Source organism: Mobula hypostoma, chromosome 10 (genome assembly GCF_963921235.1).
Source record: "Mobula hypostoma chromosome 10, sMobHyp1.1, whole genome shotgun sequence".
Lineage (NCBI taxonomy): Eukaryota > Metazoa > Chordata > Chondrichthyes > Myliobatiformes > Myliobatidae > Mobula > Mobula hypostoma.
Genome location: NC_086106.1, coordinates 4,047,182 through 4,070,163, shown reverse-complemented (window position 1 = coordinate 4,070,163; position 22,982 = coordinate 4,047,182). Strand labels below are relative to the sequence as shown.

At 49.5% G+C, this 22,982-nt stretch overlaps 1 protein-coding gene across 2 annotated transcripts in view; it reads right to left on the bottom strand.

Moving 5' to 3' along the window:
• Positions 1-1,909: 1,909 nt before the first annotated feature.
• The window catches only part of LOC134353218 (G-protein coupled receptor 4-like), a 110,742-nt gene continuing 89,669 nt past the window's right edge, over positions 1,910-22,982 (bottom strand). Inside the window, exons 1-2 of one of the 2 annotated variants that reach the window (XM_063061241.1) lie at positions 16,265-16,295; positions 1,910-4,176 (exon numbers count right to left, since the gene is read on the bottom strand). In XM_063061241.1, coding sequence (XP_062917311.1) covers positions 2,843-3,904 — 1,062 coding nt within the window. In that variant the 5' untranslated portion in view covers positions 3,905-4,176; positions 16,265-16,295 and the 3' untranslated portion in view covers positions 1,910-2,842. Of the gene's footprint in view, positions 4,177-16,264; positions 16,296-22,982 lie in introns of those variants that run through there. The other variant, XM_063061240.1, reaches the window with a different exon arrangement.

The window sequence follows — 22,982 nt, the reverse complement described above, 5'->3', positions numbered from 1 at the left end:
GAGGCAATAGGACCCCTTGCGAGGATGTTAGATACACCCAAGAATGGAGGAATGTGGGTCATGTGCAGGCAGAAGATATTTAGTTTGATTTGGCAGGGATCTCTGGAGAAGACAAGTATCAGAGTTGTATTGCACGTGCATACTTGGACAATAAAATTAACCTTTGACCTGTCCTGGCATCGTGTTCAGCGAGACGTTGTGCCGAAAGATCTGCCCTTGTGCTATACCATCCTACATTCTAATGCCAGGACTCGAGGACTTGAGTTACAGGGAAGGGTTCAGTAGGTTAGCGCTTAATTCCCTGGAGTGTCGGAGAATGAGGGGGGATGTGATAGAGGTTTACAAAAGCATGAGGGGAGAGATAAAGTTTTAGGCTTTTTCCACTGAGGTTGGCTGAGACTAGAACTAGAGGTCATGGGTCGAGGGTGAAAGCTGAAATTTTTAAGGGGGGAACGTCTTCACTCAGAGGGTGACGTGAGGGTGGAGCGAGCTGCAGGTTCGATTTGGGTCTGAACCACCAATCCATCATGGCTGATTTCTTATCCCTCTTATCTTCATTCTCCTTCCTTCACCCCGTAACCTTTGACGCCCTGACTAATCAAGAACCCATCAACCTCCGCTTTAAACGTACCCGATGACTTGGCCTCCACAGCTGTGTGACGGACTTCTGGATTACAACACTCAAGAGAAGTTTGAATGAGTACATAGATGTGAGGGTATGAAGGACATTGATTCATGTGTGGCTCTATGGGACCGGGCAGAGTAACAGTTCAGCACAGACTAGATGGACCGAAGGGTTTGTTACTGAGCTGGAGAGCTCTGTGATTCTATGACCAGTGATGCACTTTACTGGTGTGATGTGTCTATATAAAATGGGACTTAGGTTCATTGTCTTGTGGTTGGACCATCGGGTCAGACTGACAACTGCTGTGCGACGAAACGGCTGCGCTACGAGGCTGGGAGAGGGAAACGTGAGTGGGGCGGGGTGCGGCGACTAACCGCCAGGCCTGAGTGAGATTTCAGTGACGTATCCAGCGCAGGGAGTTCGACGGAGGAGGGCCAGCTGGACTGACAGGACACTGGCCACACGGTGGGAGGGAGGGAGGAAAATAGGGGAAAGATGTTCCCCCCCCCCACCAACCCCAGCTAGAAAACAGGCAAGAAATTACATAACTGAATAGAAGCGAGAGCTGATCGAGTGGTCAAATGCGAACTAGACCAGAAAGATCCCGAGTTCGAAGCTGTGTGGAGCCCAGAGCTGGGACAGTACCAACCAGCTGGGAGGGGGGAAGCGTTGGCTTTGTATATGGGTTTCTGGATTAGAATTCCGGAGCAACTGACCTGGTGGTTCAAACCCCTCACTGTCCAGAGTTAACGATCTGATAGTTCAGTATCCCTTCACGGTGACCTGGTAATTATAACCTGATTAATTAAATAAAAGCTTATTATCAGTACTGACGATCTCACCTCTGTTAGAAGACCCATCTGTCAGAGAGGGAAAGAAACTGACAAACCGGCCAATGTACGATTCAAGACGAGGAACGTTTCGACAAGCAATGAACGGAGGCAAGCCAACCAGTTAGCAATAAATAGTTAACTTTCCCACATTCAGTCAGTGAATAAATAAAATAGAGACTTCCACTGTACATTTGAGGCCATGTGGCCCATCATATCCATGCTATCCCACGCGAGCTACTAAAATCAATCCCATTTTGGTCTATTGTCCAGTTGGCTCTGGCACCCTACAATGAGCCCCAGTGCCTAAAATCCTGGAGGAACTCAGCAGGCCAGGCAGCATCTATGGAGAAGAGTGAACAGTCGACATCTCGGCCCCGAAACGCCAGCTGTACTCTTTTCCATGGATGCTGCCTGGCCTGCTGAGTTCCTCCAGCATTTTGCGTGTGCCGCTTGGATTTCCAGCATCTGCGGATTCTCTCCTGTTTCTCCCCGATACCCTCATGCCATTCTGGGGCCGGGAGTGGGTGGGGATCAGCCTATAACCTTCCTCTCGGGATTGACGTGGAACAAGTGTGTGTCCGGGTGGGGTGGACCACCCTTTCTCTTGGGATTGACGTGGAACAAGGGTGGGAGATAGAATGACCCCGCTCTGTAACTATATCAGTTCTCACCCCAGGGTGTACATGTAGTCAACGTCACTGGATGTCTCAGTCTCTATGAGGTCTCCCCAGCTAGGAGTCGGTGATGACTGTGGGTGAGGTTTCCTCCAAATCTCCTTCTGGCTCAGAGCTGGCTTCCCTTGCAAGGAAAGTGGATGGATATTGTAGAACTTTCTCTTTCCCACTCTAATACATCTGCCAAGCCATGCCAAGCAGGGTAACAAATACAATACTGCAAGGAGAAAGCACCCCCACCCCCGGCCTCCCAATCTGGAAGGCAACCGGACAACTCTTCATAACGACTGACCTGAGTTCAGGAATATGGTGCCCACAGGGCTTAGGCCACTTCTCTCCGCTAGGGGACCTACACCTGTGGAGATGTCAGGGGGCCTTAGGGGTTGGGGCTTGACTGACCTTCAAGTGACGGTCGAGCACCAAGGAGCCCTGCAGCCGTCCAATTGGTGCAGAGGGGCTCTGCTTTGCCAAGGTAGGTGGCCAATAGGAGGAGATGGTCAGAGGTCAGGTGAGGGTCACCCACAGGTGGCTACCATGGTGAAAATATGGCCGCCAATGAAAGCGAACACACTTCACAGAATAGGGGCTGCACAGGTGGATGGTTCAAGCACTTTACGGGTGCCAAGGTGACTTAAATAAGTTTCTTCTTAATGTTAACGCACATGTTATAAAAAATACATTTATAAATGTACTCTTGCAACCCTTTGCTTTCATACACTCAAAGTTTTCATCTGTATGCAGTCCTCCCTTAACACCACCAGCTCGATGTTTAAGTACTGGGATTTTTTCGAGGATAGCGGCGTGTCTAGGGTAACCGACCGGGCGATGTCGGTTGACTTGGAGCTGGTGAAGAACTTGAGGAGTGGAGCCAGCCCCCTGGTCACGTCGTTGCGGGCACCCTCGTTCACCAGGCAGTAAAGGATCGGGTCGGCCACGCAGTTGAGGCTGGTGAAGGCCAGAGAGACGTGGTAGGCCATGAAGATGTTCTCCTCGAAGCTGCAGCCCTGAGGACTGATTAGGTACATCATGCTACGCAGAAGCAAGATGAGGTGGTAAGGGGCAAAGCAAAGGAGGAGGATGACCATGAGGCTGAGGGCCAACCTCTTGATCTTCACCTTCTCCCCTTTCTCCGTCGACAAATTTCCCTTAATGGCCTTGAGGATGCCCTGGTAGGAGAAGAGCATGAGCACCCACGGGAAGAGGAAACCGATAAAGACCCTGTAGAGGTTCATCTGGGCCACCCACTTCTCCATGGGGTACTTCTCGAAGCAGAAGGTGTGGTTGAAGCGGTCCTCGAAGAGTTCATTGTGGAAGAGCGGCGCGGAGTTGGCGCCAATCTCGATGGTCCACACCACCACGCTGGTGACCACCGCCGTCTTCACCCTCCGGATCTTGGCGAACCTCAGCGGGTGAGCTACGGCCAGGTAGCGGTCAACGGAGATGCAGCTGAGGAAGGCGATGCTGATGTAAATGTTGGTGTACAGGATGAAACCAAAAAGCTTGCAGGACTCCTGCCCAAGGATCCAGTTGTCCTGGTGCAAGAAATAATTTATCCAAGGGGGAAGGGTGGCAATGTACAGGAGGTCGGAGATGGACAGGTTGAGAAGGTAGACTCCCAGTTCGTTCTTCTGCTTAATCTGGAGGTATGCGGCCCACAGTGCCAGGCAGTTGGTTGGGAGGCCAATGACTATGACAAAGATATACAGCGTGGGTGGAAAGAGGCTATCTAGCCTGGAGTCCACTTGACAGCTGTCTTCACTAATGTTACCCATTTTACCTGCTCTGCTCAATCGCCCCAATTTCCGAGTCTCCCAAGGGAAAGCAGCCCATCGCCCGGAGCTCGTGAGCAGTCAAGAGCTGGCACTGGTGAGGGGAGAGCTCAGCCAGATATTCCATTGAACATTGAACTCGTAGTTTCTCACTGCACCCACAGCCGACTCTCTCTTCGAAGTGTCGCCTTCCTGGTCTCTGGCAGGTCAGGCCGCAGAGCGCCTGCGTTCCGTCGTCGGCCCGTCACTTGCACTTCAAGCGGCGTTGGTCACCCCTGGAAAAAAACAGAAGAGCATTCCTTATTTTTTTTTGTACCATGCGGATTCCAGGCTGGTCGGTTTCTTCCCGCCCATCCCGTACACGTCACCCGCGAGTTGGTTGGCCTCATCTATTGTATCCCCGGTGCTCCCGGTACGTCTCCTTCTACATCAGTGAGACCCGATGTAGACCGGGAGAACCGCTTTGGTGAGCACCTTCGCTCCGTCCATGGCAAAAGGTTTCCTGGTAGCCACGCATTGCAATTTAACTTCCCATTCCCTTTCTGGCAAGCTGGCTCGTGGCCTCTTCTACTGCCATGATGAGGCCACACTCAGGTTGAAGAAGCAACGCCTTATATTCCACTTTTGTAACCTCCAATCTGATGTCATGAACATTGATTTCTTTAACTTCTGGTAATCTCTCTCCCCTTCCCATTCTCTCTTTTTCCATTTCTCATTCTGGTTCCTGTCTCACCCTTTCTCTGTGCCTCACCTGCCTGTCATCTCCCTCTGGTTCCCCTCCTTTTTCCGTTTCTTCCACGGTCCACTATCCTCTCCAACCAGATTCCTTCTTCTTCAACCCTTTACCTTTTCCACCCAGGTTCCCAGCTTCTTACTTTATCACCCAAGGCCCACACACCCACCTTCCCCCCTCAGTTGGTCTCACCTGTCACCTGCCAGCTTGTTCTTCCTCCCCTCCTCACTTTCTTATACTGGCTTCTTCCCCCTTCCTCGCCTGTCCTGACGAAACATCGACAGTTTATTCCGCTCCATAGATGCTGCCTGACCTGCTGAGTTCCTCCAGCGTTTAGTGTTTATGTTGCTCAGGATTTTCAGCAACTGCAGAATCTCTCGTGTTTATTATATATATTTTGTAATGCTTCAACGGATGGGTTATGAAATTAACAGGGCTTCATTTCACCCATGAAGCTTTTGAGGTAATCATTTGTAAACATCCCTTCTTGCAACCAGGCAGGACTTTTCAACTATGGTAGGACCTGGATTTTACTGGATTTGCACACTCCATCTGTATTATTTGACTGGTTTCTCAAACTTGCTCTATTTTTACGTCCACACGGTATTGTGCACGAGTTTTAGGTGTATATATATATAGCTAGGGTGCTGAAGACTTTTGCACGGTAAAAGTCAACGTGGAGCGGAGAGCGAGTTCGTAAATCTGGTGGGAGAGAAGGACGTTGGGAATGGCGAGGATGGAGCGCCGTGGGAAGGATTGTGGGGGGACGTGCGGTTGCGGACACACCCAGCCCTGAGACACCAGGCAAGGTCATTTGATTCCAATCAACTGGTTTATTGATCATTACAGAATGTCTCTCTGGTGCTTCCCACTCCCTCCCCTCTCCCTTCCCCTTTTACCAACCATGATTCCCCTCTCCCTGTCCCCTTCCCACTCCCAGTCCACAATAGAGACCCAGATCAGAATCAGGTTTATCATCACTCACACGTGTCATGAAATCTGTTTGTTGTTTTTAACGACAGCAGTACAGTTCAATACATAAAGTTACTACAGTACTGCTCAAAAGCCTTAGACACCCCAGCTATATATATATATGTGCTGGATATTTTTGACAGTACTGTATGTTTTTACTTAGAGATATACCACGATAAAGGGCCCTTTTGGCCTAACAAGCCCGCACAGCCTAATTACACCCATGTGACCAATTTTCCGGCTGTAAGTGGGCGCCCAGCATTGGCGATGGGCTGAAGAGCCTGCTTCAGAGCTGTAAGACTCCATGACTTCCTGGTGGCTTTGCACGGAGGTTGTGGGTTCAATTCCCACACCCGTGAGGAGGAGCAAAAATTGCTGGTTGATGTTGTTTGTGCAGTTCAGGGGGATTTGTTTTATATTTAGAGATATTTAGAGAGCTGAGGCTATGGGACGGCTCTGGGCTCCATGCCTGCAGGCTCCACCATGTTTTGCTCTGCTGTGTGATGAACTGAGCCCAAGGCTGTGGGCCTGCTCCGGGCTTTGCGTCTGCGGACTCACTTTTGTTCTGAATGCTTTTATTGTTTGCATGATTTGTTTTTTTTTCTCCCTCTCTCTGCACATTGTGTGTGGCGCATGGCCAAGCAGTTAGGGCGTTGGACTAGAGATCTGAAAGTCGTGGGTTCGAGCCTCGGCCGAGGCAGCGTGTTGTGTCCTTGAGCAAGGCACTTAACCACACCCTGCTCCAGTCCACCCAGCTGAGAATGGGTACCGGCAAATGCTGGGGGTTAACCTCGTGATAAACTGGCGTCCTATCCGGGGGGAGTCTCGTACTCTCGGTTGCTTCACGCCACGGAAACCGGCATAAGCACCCGCCTGATGGGCCACAAGGCTCGTGACAGACTTTAATAATCTCTGTGCATCGGGTGTTTGTTGGTCTATTTTTAATGGGTTCTGCTCAACATGGCTGATCCATTTTCCCTCTCAGCCCCAATCTCCTGCCTCTGCCCTGACTAATCAAGAATCAATTAACCTCTGCCTTAAACATACATAAAGACTTGGCCTCCACAGCTGCCTGTGGCAATGAATTTCACAGATTCACCACTCTCTGGCTAAAGAAATTGCTCCTCGTCTCCCTCTGGTCGTAGAATCCCCCACCATGGGAAACATCCTCTCCACATCCACTCTGTCGAGGCCTTTCAACTTTTGATAGGTTTCATTGAGAATTCATCTGCCCCCCCCGACATTCTTCTGAATTCCAGTGAGTACAGGCCCAGAGCCATCAAACACTTTTCATATGACAATCCTTTCAATCCTGGAATCATTTTCGTGAACCTCCTATGAACCCTCTCCAGTTTCAGCACATCCTTTCGAAGATAAGGGGCCAAAAACTGCTCACAATACTCCAAGTGAGGCCTCACCAGTGCCTCATAAAGCCTCAATATTCATCCTTGCTTTTATACTCTAGTCCTCTGGAAGTGAATGTTGAACATTGCATTTGTCTTCCTCACCACAGACTCAACTGGCAAATTAACCTTCAGGGAATCGTGCACAAGGACTCCCACGTCCCTTTGTGTCTCAGTTTTTTGTATTTTATCCCCATTTGGAAAATAGTTTATTGTTTCATTTCTTCTACCAAAGTGCATGACCATACACTTCCCAAAACTATATTTTATCTCCCACTTCTTTGCCCATTCTCCAAATCTGTCTAAGTCCTTCCGTAGTTTCTCTGCTTCCTCAGAACTACCTGCCCCTCCACCTACCTTCATATTCCTATTCAAGACAACCTTCAGCCCTGTTCATTTTCCCACCTGATCCCACGATCGTTTAACTCTGTAAATATCTAAAAATCTAACAGCCTGTGATTTGGAGACACCCACATCCTGACGCAGACTAGCCCTGATGTTGACTGAACATAAAATCACTGTTGTCGCCACACAGGCCCCCATCCTCGAGTGTTTCCCATCGCTGTGGACTCCAGCCCTCCCCACCCCGTGTGCCCTCCACACCTGAGCGGGCTCCGCATTCCTGGCCTCTAATTGGCCGTGTCGAGGTGCTGGCTTGTCTCTCTCACACACCACACACACACACTCTCACACACACACACACACACACACTCACACACACACACACACACACAGACACACACCACACACACACACACACACACCACACACACAGACACACACCACACACACACACACACACACACACACACACACACCACACACACACACACACACACACAGACACAGACACACACCACACACACACACACAGACACACCACACACACACCACACACACACACACACACACACACACACACACACAGACACAGACACACACCACACACACACACACACACACACACACACACACAGACACACACACACACAGACACAGACACACACCACACACACACACACACACACACACACACACACACACCACACACACACAGACACACACACACACAGACACAGACACACACCACACACACACACACACACACACACACACACACACACTCTCGGCCTGTGCCATCCGCAGGGAACGTCACCAGGCGGGTCTAACTGCCGGTATGGGTGGCACCATCTCAGTGCGCTCGGGCACCTTGAGTTCGGAGACTCCCACCCTGAAGGTCGCGCTTCTGGTCGCTGCACTCTCGCGCGCTGGGGAGGCGGGGGGGGGGGTCCTGCCCAGCTGTGGGATCTTGCTCTACCTATGAGGAGCGTTTGATGGTAATCGCTGGCGTTTGGAAGAATGAGGGGGACGTCTCGAATATCAGGGATGGGGAGAGGATGTTCCCATTAATGGAAGAGCTTAGGACCAGAGGGCACAGCCTCGGAATAGAAGAGGGTCCCTTTAGGACAGACAGGAGGAGGAATGTCATTAGCCAGTGGGTGGTGAATCTGTGGAATTCATTGCCAAGGTCAGCTGTGGAGGACAATTTAACTGAGTATAATTAAAAAAGAGGTTCTTGATTAGTCAGGACATGAAAGGTTACGGGGAGAAGGCAGGAGAGTGGGGTTGGGAGGGGTAATAAATCAGCCATGGTGGACTGGCACAGCAGACTCAATTGGCCAGAGAGCCGAATTCTGCACCAGCGTCCACTCTCTGCTGTCACATAGACGTGAAGCTCCCCGATGTTGGACGGTAAATGTATGATGCCTGTTACACTTGATGTGGGTTTGAATTCCCAGTGCCATGGAATGCACCTCAGTGAGACAAGCCATTCGGCCCACATTCCCCATGCTAGCATTTACGTAGCAGCTACATCCCACTCCTTCTTAACACTCTTTTTCTTTGTGTCTGCCCAGGATGCCCTCAAGGCCATAGGATACAGGAGCAGAATTAGGCCATTTGGCCCATCGAGTCTGCTCCACCATTTCATCAAGGCTGATCCAATCTCCTACCCCCCCTCCCCATATCCCTTCATGTCCTGACCAATCAAGCATCTATCAACCTCGGCCTTAAATATACTCAATGACTTGGTTTCCACAGCCACCTGTAGCAATGAATTGCACAGATTCACCACCCTCTGGCTCAAGAAATTCCTCCTCATCTCTTCATCCACTACATAATGTACTGGTTGGGCACAGGAGTACATTCAGCCAGAGACTCATTCCACCGAGATGCAGCACAGAGCGTCATAGGAAGTCACTCCTGCCTGTGGCCGTCAAACTTTACAACTCCTCCCTTGGAGGGTCAGACACCCTGAGCCAATAGGCTGGTCCTGGACTTATTTCATAATTTACATATTACTATTTAACTATTTATGGTTTTATTACTATTTATTATTTATGGTGCAACTGTAACGAAAACCAATTTCCCCCAGGATCAATAAAGTATGACTATGACTATGACTAATTGGACACCTCTCTATTCTGAGTCTGTGTCCTCTGGTCTTAGACTCCCCCATCAGAGGAAACATCCTCTCCACATCCACTCTGTCGAGGCTTTACGGACCAGGGATTGACTTCACTCGCCGTATACACGTGTTAGGAATTTGCTGTGACATGCAGATGCTGGCAATCCAGAACAACGCGCACAGCAGGTCAGGCAGCATGTGTAAACAGCCGAAGTTTTGGGCCCAGACGCTTGTTCAGAACTGAAAAGGAAAGGGGGAAAACGACAGAATAAAAAGGTGGCGGGGGGGGGGGGAGGATGGCTGGAAGGCGATGGGTGAAGCCAGGTGGGTGGGAAAGGTCAAAGGCTAGAGAGGAGAAATCTGGTAGGAGAGGAGAGTGGATCACAGGAGGAAGGGAAAGAGGAGGGGATCTAGGGCAGGTGAGAAGAGGTAAAAGGTCAAAGTGGGGAATAGAGGAAGGCAGGAGGGGTAAATTTGTTTACTGGAAAGAGAAATCGATATTCATGTCATCAACTATAAAGTATAAAGAATTATATAAAATAAAGTTAGAAGAAAGGATATGGATAAAATATGGAATAAATACCAAAATACCAAAATGTAAACAGCATTATAAAAATGGTTTTAAAGTGTTTACAGTGCAGTGACTGAGGGTAACAGATAGAGGGTGTGGGGGAAACTAACTAGAATAGTTGATCAGACGAAGTCCTGACGAAGGGTCTCGGCCTGAAACGTTGACTGCACCTCTTACTAGAGATGCTGCCTGGCCTGCTGCGTTCACCAGCAACTTTGATGTGTGTTAGTTGATCAGATTAACTGGCTAGGGGAAGAAAATTTTAAGGTGGCGTGGATTTTTTTTTTGTTTTAATAGCCCTATGGCACTTTCCAGGGTGGCTGGGTGGAGATACATCTCTATCAAAGGAGGTGTAAGGTGCTCCTTCCCTCCGCTAGCCTGCAGGTCACCCTTGGGCAAGGTGTAGCACCTGTTTAGCCCCCTGATCAGGGTCATGTGAAGCCATGGGGGCAGGTGGTGGATGGTCGTACGAGCAGCCGGTGCAGATCACAAGTCCTGGTTATGCGACCACTGACACCAGGCAGACAATCTCTGAAGAGTATTGATAATGGCTGGGGTCACCCGTCTTGTAAAGACACTGCCCAGAAGAAAGCGATGGCAAACCACTTCTGTAGAAAAATTTGCCAAGAACAATCATGGTCATAAGACAATGATCGCCCATGTCATTCGACAAGGCACATAATGATGATGTCATATGACATGGCACATAATGATGATGTCATACGACATGGCACATAATGATGGTGATGATGATGTTACTTTTCAAAAGGGAGTTTCTGGAAAAGACATTTTGCAGAGTATGTGGTGCTCGCAATGATTGTTCCCACTCGCTTCTTTGTCCAGCGCACATACAAGTGATGGTAGACTGTAGCCAGTGACCTTGTCTGCTGACCTGACAGTTTCGCTGCCATTTTCCCGTGCTCGTTGCTCCCCTTGGCAACTTGCAAGGGAGTGAATCCCGTGTGCTCCCCATGGTGGGGAGGTCGGGCCAGGTGGGGGGGGGCAGGGATGCAGCTGGGCGTCAGAGGCAAGTGAACGAGAGATGGACGTACAGAGATGGCGCACGATAAGCAGTTTCCCCTACCCTTCCTGGCTCCCTCTTCCCCTCTTTCTGTCCGCATTCATCTATTCCCTCGGGCCCGTGGCTCACCCATCCTCCTGTCCTCTGCAAGATGGTCTCACACATGTTGAAAGGCCTGGACAGAGTGGATGTGGAGAGGATGTTTCCAATGGTGAACGAGTCTTAGACTGGAGGGCCCAGCCTCAGAATACAGGGAACGGAGATGGGGAGGAATTTCTTTAGCCAGAGGGTGGTGAATCTGTGAAATTTATTGCTACAGACAGCTGTGGAGGCCAAGTTATTGACAGGGGCGTATCTACGGAATATAGCGCCTATGGTAAGCACAGAAATTGCACCCTGTCCAATCATCTGATACCCATCTTTTAGATAACTTTACCATAATATCAGCTCAAAAATACAAGTCTAGCTCGTTAATCTTTTAATTAACAAATTATGGCACTACATGAAAATTCTAACTGCACCTTCCTTGCTTTCACTGATGCAAATTGGTCTATGATGTGATCAAAGTCAGTTTTTTTCAGTTTCTTCTCTTTCTACACTCAGCACGCAGGTGCAGGCGACTCCGTGGAACGTGTCCAACTACTTGTTCCGGGCTTTTCAAAGAGGGGCATGAAGAACTTGTTCGACTTCTTGGCTTCCTCCGCCTCTAACTTTTGTCTCTTCCGTCCTTCAGCTCCTCTTTCCCTCTTCTTCGTGAAGAAACATTTCATGGTCTTCTTACACAGTGCTCTGAAATAAGGCCATCCTAGTGCTTCTCACCCATGGTAATCAACGACAGATCATACATCTGAAGAAAATTCTTTTTTCGCTATCCGAAGGTGGCTTGTCTGACTTTAATAGAAACTGCTCAGTGGCGCCCAGGTCACGTGCCATACCTGCCATACCTTAGATATGCCACAGGTTATTGAGGATGATTAGTAAGTGTATCAAGGGGACGGAGAGGAGGCAGGGGAATGGCGTTGAGAGGGGGGGATGAATCAACCATGGTGAAATGGCGGGGCAGAATCAATGGGCTGAACGGCCTAATTCTGCTCCTATGTTCTACGCTCTCATAGCCTCTGAACTTCACTCTGATGCTGGGCTTTGATCCAAGACATCAACCATTCCTCCCCCCCCCACCGATGCCTCTCGACCCACTGTTGTGTGGTAGACCGCTTGTGGCTCCAGGTTCCGTCATCTGTGCCCCTTGACACTTCCACGCTGCCTGGGGTGGAACGTTCCCGTCAGGCTGGGCTTGGCTTTCGTAGAACACAGGAGGCCGAGGGAAGAGGTCTGACAAATTTATGAGGGCCACCCAGTAGAAAGGGTGGATTTCAGGAAACATTCCCATGGCTGGGCCAGGTGGGGGAGTGGGCGTGGTCATGTTGGAGAGCTGAAGTTTTAAAAGAAAATCAAACTACTGGAGGATCTCGGTAGGTCAGGCAGCATCGACAGAGGGAAATGGACGGTTGAGGTTTCGCGTCCTGACACTCGGAGGAGCTACAGATAATCTAATGAAGTTTAACATACAGACTGTGCTCGGAATCTGAAATGACCTTGCTGAGAAGGTGCAGGAGGAAGGTACCTCTTGAGCAGTGTCTGGACTAGCACCGCAACTGGCAAATGTAGAAAGCCAAGGACAAAGTGTTGCTAAATGCAATTAGCATCGATGGGCAATGTGAGAGATAATTCTTGGGTTATGAAATTATAGAAACCATTATCATGGATTAACTAAATAAGCACTTACATATCCTGTATATAATTTAACTTCCCAGTGAGACTTTGTGGCTTTTGAAATGCTAATTGGGAACCCAAAGGGGAGTGTCTTCACTCGGAGAGTGTCGAGAGCGTGGAACCTCTTCACTCAGAGAGCGTTGGGACAGTGGAACGTCCTCGCTCGGAGAGCGTCGGGAGCGTGGAACGACCTCGCTCGGAGAGCGTCGGGAGCGTGGAACGTCCTCGCTCGGAGAGCATCCAGTGCGTGGAACATCCTCGCTCAGACAGCCTTGGGAGCGTGGAACGTCCTCGCTCGGACAGCGTCCAGTGCGTGGAACATCCTCGCTCGGAGAGTGTCGAGAGCGTGGAACCTCTTCGCTCGGACAGCGTCGGGATGAGAGCGTGGAACGTCCTTGCTCGGACAGCGTCCAGTGCGTGGAACGTCCTTGCTCGGACAGCCTCGAGAGCGTGGAACGTCCTCGCTCGGACAGCGTCCAGTGTGTGGAACGTCCTCACTCGGAGAGTGTCGAGAGCGTGGAACCTCTTCACTCGGACAGCGTTGGGATGACAGCGTGGAACGTCCTCGCTCGGACAGCGTCGGGAGCATGGAACGTCCTCGCTCGGACAGCGTCGGGAGCGTGGAACGACCTCGCTCGGACAGCGTCCAGTGTGTGGAACGTCCTCGCTCAGAGAGTGTCGAGAGCGTGGAACCTCTTCGCTCGGACAGCGTTGGGATGAGAGCGTGGAACGTCCTCGCTCGGACAGCGTCGGGAGCATGGAAAGTCCTCGCTCGGACAGCCTCGAGAGCGTGGAACGTCCTCGCTCGGACAGCGTCCAGTGTGTGGAACGTCCTCACTCGGAGAGTGTCGAGAGCGTGGAACCTCTTCGCTCGGACAGCGTTGGGATGAGAGCGTGGAACGTCCTCGCTCGGACAGCGTCGGGAGCATGGAACGTCCTCGCTCGGACAGCCTCGAGAGCGTGGAACGACCTCGCTCGGAGAGCGTGGAGAGCGTGGGGAGCGTGGAACCTCTTCGCTCGGACAGCGTCGGGAGCGTGGAACGTCCTCGCTTGGAGAGCGTCGAGAGCGTGGAACGTCCTCCCTCGGAGAGCGTCGGGAGCATGGAACGTCTTCACTCGGACAGCGTCGAGAGCGTGGAACGTCCTCGCTCGGACAGCGTCCAGTGCGTGGAATGTCCTCACTCGGAAAGCGTCGGGACCGTGGAACGTCCTCGCTCGGACAGCGTCGGGAGCGTGGAACGTCCTCGCTCGGACAGCGTCCAGTGCGTGGAACGTCCTCGCTCGGAGAGTGTCGAGAGCGTGGAACGTCCTCGCTCGGACAGCGTGGGGAGCGTGGAACGTCCTTGCTCGGACAGCGTCGGGATGAGAGCGTGGAACGTCCTCGCTCGGACAGCGTGGGGAGCGTGGAACGTCCTTGCTCGGACAGCGTGGGGAGCGTGGAACGTCCTTGCTCGGAGAGCGTCGAGAGCGTGGAACGTCTTCACTCAGACAGCGTCGAGAGCGTGGAACATCCTCACTCGGAGAGCATCGGGACCGTGGAACATCTTCATTTGGACAGTGTCGAGAGCGTGGAACGTCTTCACTCGGACAGCGTCGAGAGCGTGGAATGTCTCGAGAGCGTGGAACGTCCTTGCCCGGACAGCGTCGAGAGTGTGGAACGTCCTCGCTCGGAGAGAGCCGGAAGCGTGGAATGTCCTCGCTCGGAGAGCGTTGAGAGCGCGGAACGTCCTCGCTCGGACAGCGTGGGGAGCGCGGAACGTCCTCGCTCGGACAGCGTCGAGAGTGTGGCGCTCGGACAGCGTCGGGAGCGTCAGGAGTGTGGAACGTCCTCGCTCGGAAAGCGTCGGGACCGTGGAACATCCTCGCTTGGACCGCATCGAGAGTGCGGAACGTCCTCGCTCGGAGAGCGTGGGGAGCGCGGAACGTCCTCGCTCGGAGAGCTTCGGGACCGTGGAACGTCCTCGCTCGGACAGCGTCGAGAGCATGGAACATCCTCGCTCGGAGATCGTGGGGAGCGTGGAATGTCCTCGCTCGGAGAGCGTGGGGAGCGTGGAACGAGCTACCAGCAGGAGTGGTGCACGCAGGTTCGATTTCAACATTTCAGAGAAATTTGTCCAATTACTGTGCAGGGATGGGAAGGGAATGGGACGAGCTGGAATAATAGATTGGCATGGACTAAAAGGGGTGAAGGCCCTGTTCATGTGTTGTATGACTACAGTACTGTGCAAAAGTCTTAGGCACCCTAGCTGTATAGATGTTTAAGACGTTTGCACAGTACTGTAGTAATTTTATGTATTGCTCTGTACTGCTGCCACAAAAAAAAACAAATCTCATGACATTTGTGAGTGATGATAAACCTGATTCTGATCTGGGTCTCTATTGTGGACTGAGAGTGGGAAGGGAGCAGGGAGAGGGGAATCATGGTTGGGAAAAGGGGAAGGGAGAGGGAAGCACCAGAGAGACATTCTGTAATGATCAATAAACCAATTGTTTGGAATCAATTGACCTTGCCTGGTGTCTCAGGGCTGGGTGTGTCTGTACCCACACCACCTCCTGTTCCTGGCACTCCTTCTCTGTCATCTGTCCCGCACCCCTCCCGTAGCGCTCCACCCTCACCGTTCCCAACACCCTTTGTTCCCGCCAGATTTCCAAACTCGCTGTCTGCTCCACGTTGACAAATACAGCACTGTGCAGATATCTTAGGCACCCTAGCTATATATATATATATCACTTAATCTTCCGGTTTAAGATGTCACTACCAATGACATGTGACATCTTACTGGTGGTTTGAAAAGTTTGAAAACTTTCTTTTGAAGTAAATTGTGGCAAACTATCACCGCAAACAATGAAGAGGTGAGTGAATTTGCGGGATGTGCCCTGCTGATGCACTTGGAGTTGGAGCCGAGCTGGTTGGAGTGGACAGTGGGAGGGGAGGAGGTGGGACAGGGGAGTTCTGATGCCCGTCCAGCTGCCCTGGGTACGGGGTTGGATCGCTCTAAATGCCAAGCCGTTTTGGAGAGGTGGAGACCAGCTTCTCCGGGCAGTGGGATTGCCGGGCAGCATGTTGAAGGCCCGGAGTGATTCGCCTTGGCGAGGCCCGGGTCCTAACGTGAGGTACAATCCCCTGTACGGCAATCTAAACACCGATCCAGATAAACTGGAAAGGCAGCGTGTCGAGAGTTGGGCGAGGTTTGATCACTCTGGGTGCCGAGCCAATTTGGCTTCTCCGGCAACGAAATCTGGGCCTGAAGAGCTTTGCCGTGGCAGGGCCCGGTCTAGTGCACGGTTTGGACAGCTTAAACGCTGGCCCAGATAGACTGTCTCTCCCCATGATGCTAAGGCTGTGAGACTGCCCTCGGCTGCTGTGCCTCGTGCCTGTGAACTCTGCGGCAATTTGCCCCATTAATATGATGAACTGAATACCGAGGCTTTGGGCCTACTCCGGACTGCTCCTGGAATTTGGAACTAAAGACACAATTTGGATCGGAATGCTGTCGTTCGCCTCCATTGTTTACATGATTTGTATTTTTTCTCTTTCTCCGTGGCACTGGGGGCGGTTTTTAAAATTGAGTTCCTTTGGGTTCCTTGCTTTGCGACTGCCTGTAAGCAAACAAACATCAAGATTGTATAATTTATACATTCTTTGATAATAAATGCACTTTGAAGTTTGAAGCTGCATATTCAAAATTCAAAGGTCAAAGTACAATTTATTATCAGAGTACATATACGTCACCATATACAACCCTGAGATTCATTTTCCTGTGGGCATACTCAGTAAATCTATAGAATAGTAACTATAACAGGATCAATGAAAGATCAACCAGCGTGCAGAAGACAACAAACTGTGCAAATATAAATATAAATAAATAGCAATAAATAATGAAAGCATGAAATAACAAGATAAAAAGCCCTTAAAGTGAGATAATTGGTTGTGGGAACATCTCAATGGATGGGGCAAGTGAGTGTAGTTATCCCCTTTGGTTCAAGAGCCTGATGGCTGAGGGGTAGCAACTGATCTTGAACCTGGTGGTGTGGGTCCTGAGGCTCCTGTACCTTCTACCTGATGGAGCGGAGAGAAAGGAGCTTGGCCTGGGTGGTGGGGATCCCTGATGACGGATGCTGCTTTCCTACGACAGTGTTTTATGTCGATGTGCTCAAAGTCTGGGAGGGCTTTGCCCGTGATGGAGTGGTCCGAATCTGCTAGTTTTTGTAGGATTTTCTATTCAAGATTATTGGTGTTTCTATAGCAGGCCACAATGAAGCCAGTCAATGCACTCTCCACCACAATTCTATAGAAATTTGCCAGTTTTGGATGTTACTTTACTTTACTTTATTGTTGCAAAACAATTGATACTAGAGTGTACAATCATCGCAACGATATTTGATTCTGGAGTTATCCCTCAGCACTGGAACAAAAGGATTGTAGTTTGTTCTCAGATGTTTTTGGAATAGACACCATTATTAAATATTGAAATGATTTTTGTTGCTTGTGTGAGCACGTGGCCAAGTGGTTAAGGCATTGGACTAGCGACCTGAAGGTCGTGAGTTTGAGCCCCGACCGAGGCAACATGTTGTGTCCTTGAGCGAGGCACTTAACCACACATTGTTCTGCAGCGACACCGGTGCCAAGCTGTATGGGTCCTAATGCCCTTCCCTTGGACAACATTGGTGTTGTGGAGAGGGGAGACTTGTAGCACGGGCAACTGCTGGTCTTCCATACAACCTTGCCCAGGCCTGCGCCCTGGAGAGTGAAGACTTTCCAGGCGCAGATCCATGGTCTCGCAAGACTAACGGATGCCTTAATAATTCTGTTGTTTGGGATATGTTAAACTGTCATTCTGAAAACTTATTTGAATCTGTTCCAAGTGTTAAGGTTAGTCGGGTGATTATGCACAGGGACAGGCCCTTCAGCCCACAAGGTTGTGGTGAGTCATCTAGAAAGTAAATCAAACCCCCCAAAGGCTAATTGCTCCTACCTACACAACACCCAATAGAACATAGGACTGTAATTAATGGTTTGTTTTTATGATCTTTGAGTTGAAGAGATTTAAAACATCAGGGCTGGAGAGTGAGATTCTCCTGAACATTCTGTCTCTCCTGGAGCTTTACTGAGTGAATAAAGATGTTTACATTTCCCAGTTACCGTGTGGCTCCGTTTCAGTCAGTCACAATATCAGCAACGATATCAGAATCTGAATCAGGTTTAATATCCCCGGCATATGTTGTGGAATTTGTTAACTTTGTGGCAGCGGTGCATTGCAATGCGTAATAATAGAGAAAAAAACTGTGAATTACATTAAGTATATATTTGCCTATTAAATAGTACAAAAACAGAAACAAGTAAAGTAGTGAGGTAGGGTTCATGGGTTCAATGTCCATTTGGGAATCGGATGGCAGAGGGGAAGGAGCTGTTACTGAATCGCTGAGTGTGTGTCTTCTGTAAGGATGTATCTCTATACCATACTCTGGAAAAGATTCCCTATGCGGGGCACGGTAGCGTAGTGGTTAGCACAACACCTTACGGTACCAGCGACTTGGGTTCGATTCCCACCACTGTCTGTAAGGAGTTTGTACGTTCTCCCCGTGACCGTGTGGGTTTCCTCCGGGTGCCCCTGTTTCCTCCCAAAGTCCAGAGACATCAGGTTAGTATGTTAATTGGTCATGTGGGTGGCCTGGAATAGCCTATAACCGCTGACAAAAAATATTTCCTGGCACATTAGATCTCTCAGTCTCTAAGGGAGCTCTTTCCATTCACTCCAGCTCCTTCTGTGGATGGAAAGCCCCAAATTTGTCATTATGAGGAATTAATTACTGGCTCAATTCAAACCACAAATTCCCATCCCTCCCCTGAGGTCTGCAGCTGGACTGGAGATCAAACTGCGATTTTGCTATCCCGGAGCCCCAGGGCGTGCGGATTCCACAGTTCCCAGGGGGTCGGCTTTCCCATGATAGCAGTGAACTGAGCCAGACTGGTAGTGCCTACAGCTACAAGATCCTCAGGCCTCCCTCGGAGTGGATGGGACGTCCTGAGTGCCTCTTACTCTGAGGACTGCGTAACCCATCACAAGAATTAGGAAATAGGGAAATTATAGAAATTCCGTCTCTGAGGAAGGTGGATGAACACAGTTAGAGTGTACTACAGCACAAAAACAGGCCCTTTGGCCCCTCTAGTCCATGCTGGACTGCTGTTCAGCCTAGTCCCATTGACCCACACCTGGAGCGTAGACCTCTATGCCTCTCCCATCCATGTACTTAAGCAAATTCCTTTAAATGTTAAAACCATCTCTTCTATTTCCGCCAACCATGTTGACTGTCACTTCTCAGCTTCTGTCTACCAATACTTACACACCCACGCCAAACTGGTATTCTTCCTAGTCTCATTGATCCAAGCCTGGACCACAACCTTCCATCCCTGTGGTCTTTCCATCACCATGATTGTTCTTGGCAAATTTTTCTACAGAAGTGGTTTGCCATCGCCTTCTTCTGGGCAGTGTCTTTACAAGACGGGTGAGCCCAGCTATTATCAATACTCTTCAGAGATTGTCTGCCTGGCGTCAGTGGTCACATCACCAGGACTTGTGATCTGTACCGGCTGCTCGTACAACCGTCCACCACCTGCTTCCATGGCTTCACGCGACCCTGATCGGGGTGGGCTAAGCAGGTGCTACACCTCACCTGCAGGCTAGCGGAGGGAAGGAGTGCCTTACACCTCCTTTGGTAGAGATGTATCTCCAACCCTGCCCTCCCAAACCAAACATCAGACCAAACATTAGAATGGGGAAGAAATAGGATCGAAGTGACCTTGACCGTGGAAAATTGTTGGTGCTAGATGGGGTGGCTTGAGTATCTCAGAAACTGTCTGATCTCCTGGGATTTTCACGCACAACGGTCTCTAGAGTTGACAAAGAATGGAGTGAAAAAAACAAACATCCAGTGAGCAGCAGTCCTGTGGGCGAAACGCCTTGTTAAGGGGGGAAACCAGAGGAGAATGGCCAGACTGGTTCAAGCTGACAGGAAGGCGACAGTAACTCAGATAACCACGTTACAACCGTGGTGTGCAGTGGAATATCTCTGAGGGCACAACACGTTGAACATAGAAGCAGAAGAAGACCACGGACACACACTCAGTGGCCACCTTATTAGATACAGAAGATACCTAACAGAGTGGTCACTGGGTGTACATACACAGTATTCAGCTGTGGTCCAACTAATATTGTACCAGTAGCTCAATGCTTTTATAGTCTATATCCCAGGGTATGTAGGCTGGCCCCCCAAATGTCTTTATCAGCACTTAGCAATTCTTTAGTGTCACAGAGATCGTAGAGCAATACAGCACATGAACAGCCCCTTTGGGTCACAATATCTGTGCCTACCCTGATGGCAAATCAAGTTTATTGTTACTTAACTTTATCCATGTATACATTTCTCCAGATCAGGTGTTAAGCACAGTAGTACACACAACACACACTAATTTATGAAAGTAAGGATAAAATCTACAGTTGAAATATGCAAAAGTAAACAAAGTAAAATGCATAAATTAAATATTGTCTGGTACAGAACAGATTAACTAGTGACACTTTGAATGTGATGCAGCAGGGAGTTTCAGATGCCAATGGCCTGAGGGAAGAAGCTGTTTCACATCCTGACCGTTCTTGTCTTTATGCATCGGAGTCTCCTGCCTGAGGGTAGAAAGTCAAAGAGGATGCTGGATGGATGGGTGGGATCCTTGATAATACTAAGGGCCCTGCGAACACAGCGCTCCTGATAAATGTCCCCGCTGTATGGTAGGGAGACCCCTATGATCCTCTCGGCTGTCCTCAAGCAAACCAATCTGCTTGCAAATGCTTCAATATCCTTCCACACCCTGCATGTTCCTGTGTCTTTTCAAATGTCTCTTAAACTCCACTATCGTGTCTGTTTCCACTACCAACCCTGGGAGCCCATCGTAGAAGCTGCTATCTTGAACACTTGTTTCCCTGACTGGCACTCCAGTCCAAACCCCATCGGTTTGTGTTATAATTTATTTTTTTGTAGGTCCGGCATGGAGTTAGGCCCTTCCAGACCTCCTGTGCCGTCCCAGCGACCCCCGACCCGACACCCTCGGTTTATCCCTAATCTAATCACCGGTCAATTTACAACGAGCAATGAACCTACTCAATACGCCTTCGGACTGAGTGAGGAAACCGGGGCACCCGGCGAAAACCCGCGCATTCCACAGGGAGGACGTACAGAGGCCCCCTACGGAGGTGGCCAGAATTGAACTCTGAACCCTGACACCCAGAGCCGTGACAGCGTTGCCCTCACTGCCAGGCTGCCGAAGCACCCTGGGGTTCCTCTTCCTCATTAACGAGGCTTGACCTTTTGTTTACCAGCCACGGTAGCACAGCGGTTAGTGTGGTGATATCACGCGCAATGATGTGCCAGTTCCTGATTGGACAGCACTGAGCGTGCGCGGGGTTTGCCAGAACGTATCAGCACGTGGCGGGCTGAAGATGTGTTTATTTCTGTAAATAAAAGTTCTATAATCCTTCCACAATATGATTCTTTGTTGTTAACCCACGGAATGTTTAAATAGAAGTAACATAACAGTTAGCACAATGCTTTGCAGTACCAGTGACCCGGGTTCAATTCCCGCCACTCTCTGTAAGGAGTTTGTAAGTTCTCCCCGTAACCGCGGGGGTTTCCTCCCACAGTGCAAAGATATACTGGTCGGTAGGTTAATTGGTTACTGTAAATTGTCCTGTGATTAGGCTCGGGTTAAATCTGGGGTTATCGTGGTGACATGGCTCGAAGGCCCGGAAGGGCCTATTCCACGCTGTATCTCGATAAATAAAAATAACATAATTACCCTTGAAGACCGAGGAGGAAAATTTATTTTTCTTTTCATTAGCGGACTCCGTGCCAGCAAGAAACCGGAGTCCTGTGGGATCAGGTCTTTCATTCATTTTTGTACAGAAATGCCGGAGGTGACTTTCAATAAACCACCACTGACTAACTTTCTTTATCTCTGTCTCCTTATTACTCTGATAGACGTTGATAACATTTTTATATGAAATATGACTTTGCAATGCACACATATTGTTATAATTTAGACCATTAGACATAGGAGCAGAATTAGGCCATTTGGCCCATCGAGTCTGCTCCACTATTTCATCATGGCTGATCCATTCCCCTCTGAACTGCATTCCCCTGCCTTCTCCCGTAAGCTTTGAGATCCTGACTAACTAAGAACCTATCAACCTCTGCTAAAGACCTGGCACCACAGCTACTGTGGCAACACATTCCACAGAATAACCACTCTCTGGCTTCATCTCCATTCTAAAAGGACGCCCTTCTATTCTGAGGCTGTGTCCTCAGGTCTTAGACTCTCCCAACATAAGAAACATCCTCTCCACATCCACTCTATAGAGGCATTGCAGCATTCGATAGGTTTCAATGAGGTCACCCCTCATTCTTCTGAATTCCAGTGAACACAGGCCCAGAGGCATCAAATGTTCTTCATATGACAAACCATTCAATCCTGGAATCATTTTCGTAAACCTGCTTTAAACTTGCTCTAATATCAGTACATCCTTTCTGAGATAAGGGGCCCAAAACTGCTCACAATAGTCCTCTCAAAATGAATGCATTTGCCTTTCTCACCACTGACAAAACCTGAAAATTAACTCCTAGGGGATCCTGCATGAGGACTCCCAAGTCCCTTTGCATCTCAAATTTTCTTGCCATTTCGAAAACAGACCACACTTTTATTTCTCCACCAAAGTGCATGACTATGCACTTCCCGACACTGTATTCCATCTACCACTTCTTTTCCATTCTCCTAATCTGTCTGAGTCTTTCTGTAGCCTCTCTATTTCCTCAAAACTACCTGCCTCTCCACCTATCTGCATATCGTCTGCAAACTTGGCAACAAAGCCATCAATTCCACCATCCAAATCATTGACATATAACATATGTCAATTAAAATCCAGCAGTATTTTAACTTCATGCATTTGGTTGTCACACAGCTTTACAAAACAACAGTGGGATCTTCAACTCATCACATTCATACTGACTGAGATACCTGTTATGTTTTGTAAATTCAGAAACTAATTGAAACAAAAAACAGGGGGGCACATAGATAGCTAGGGTGCCTAAGACT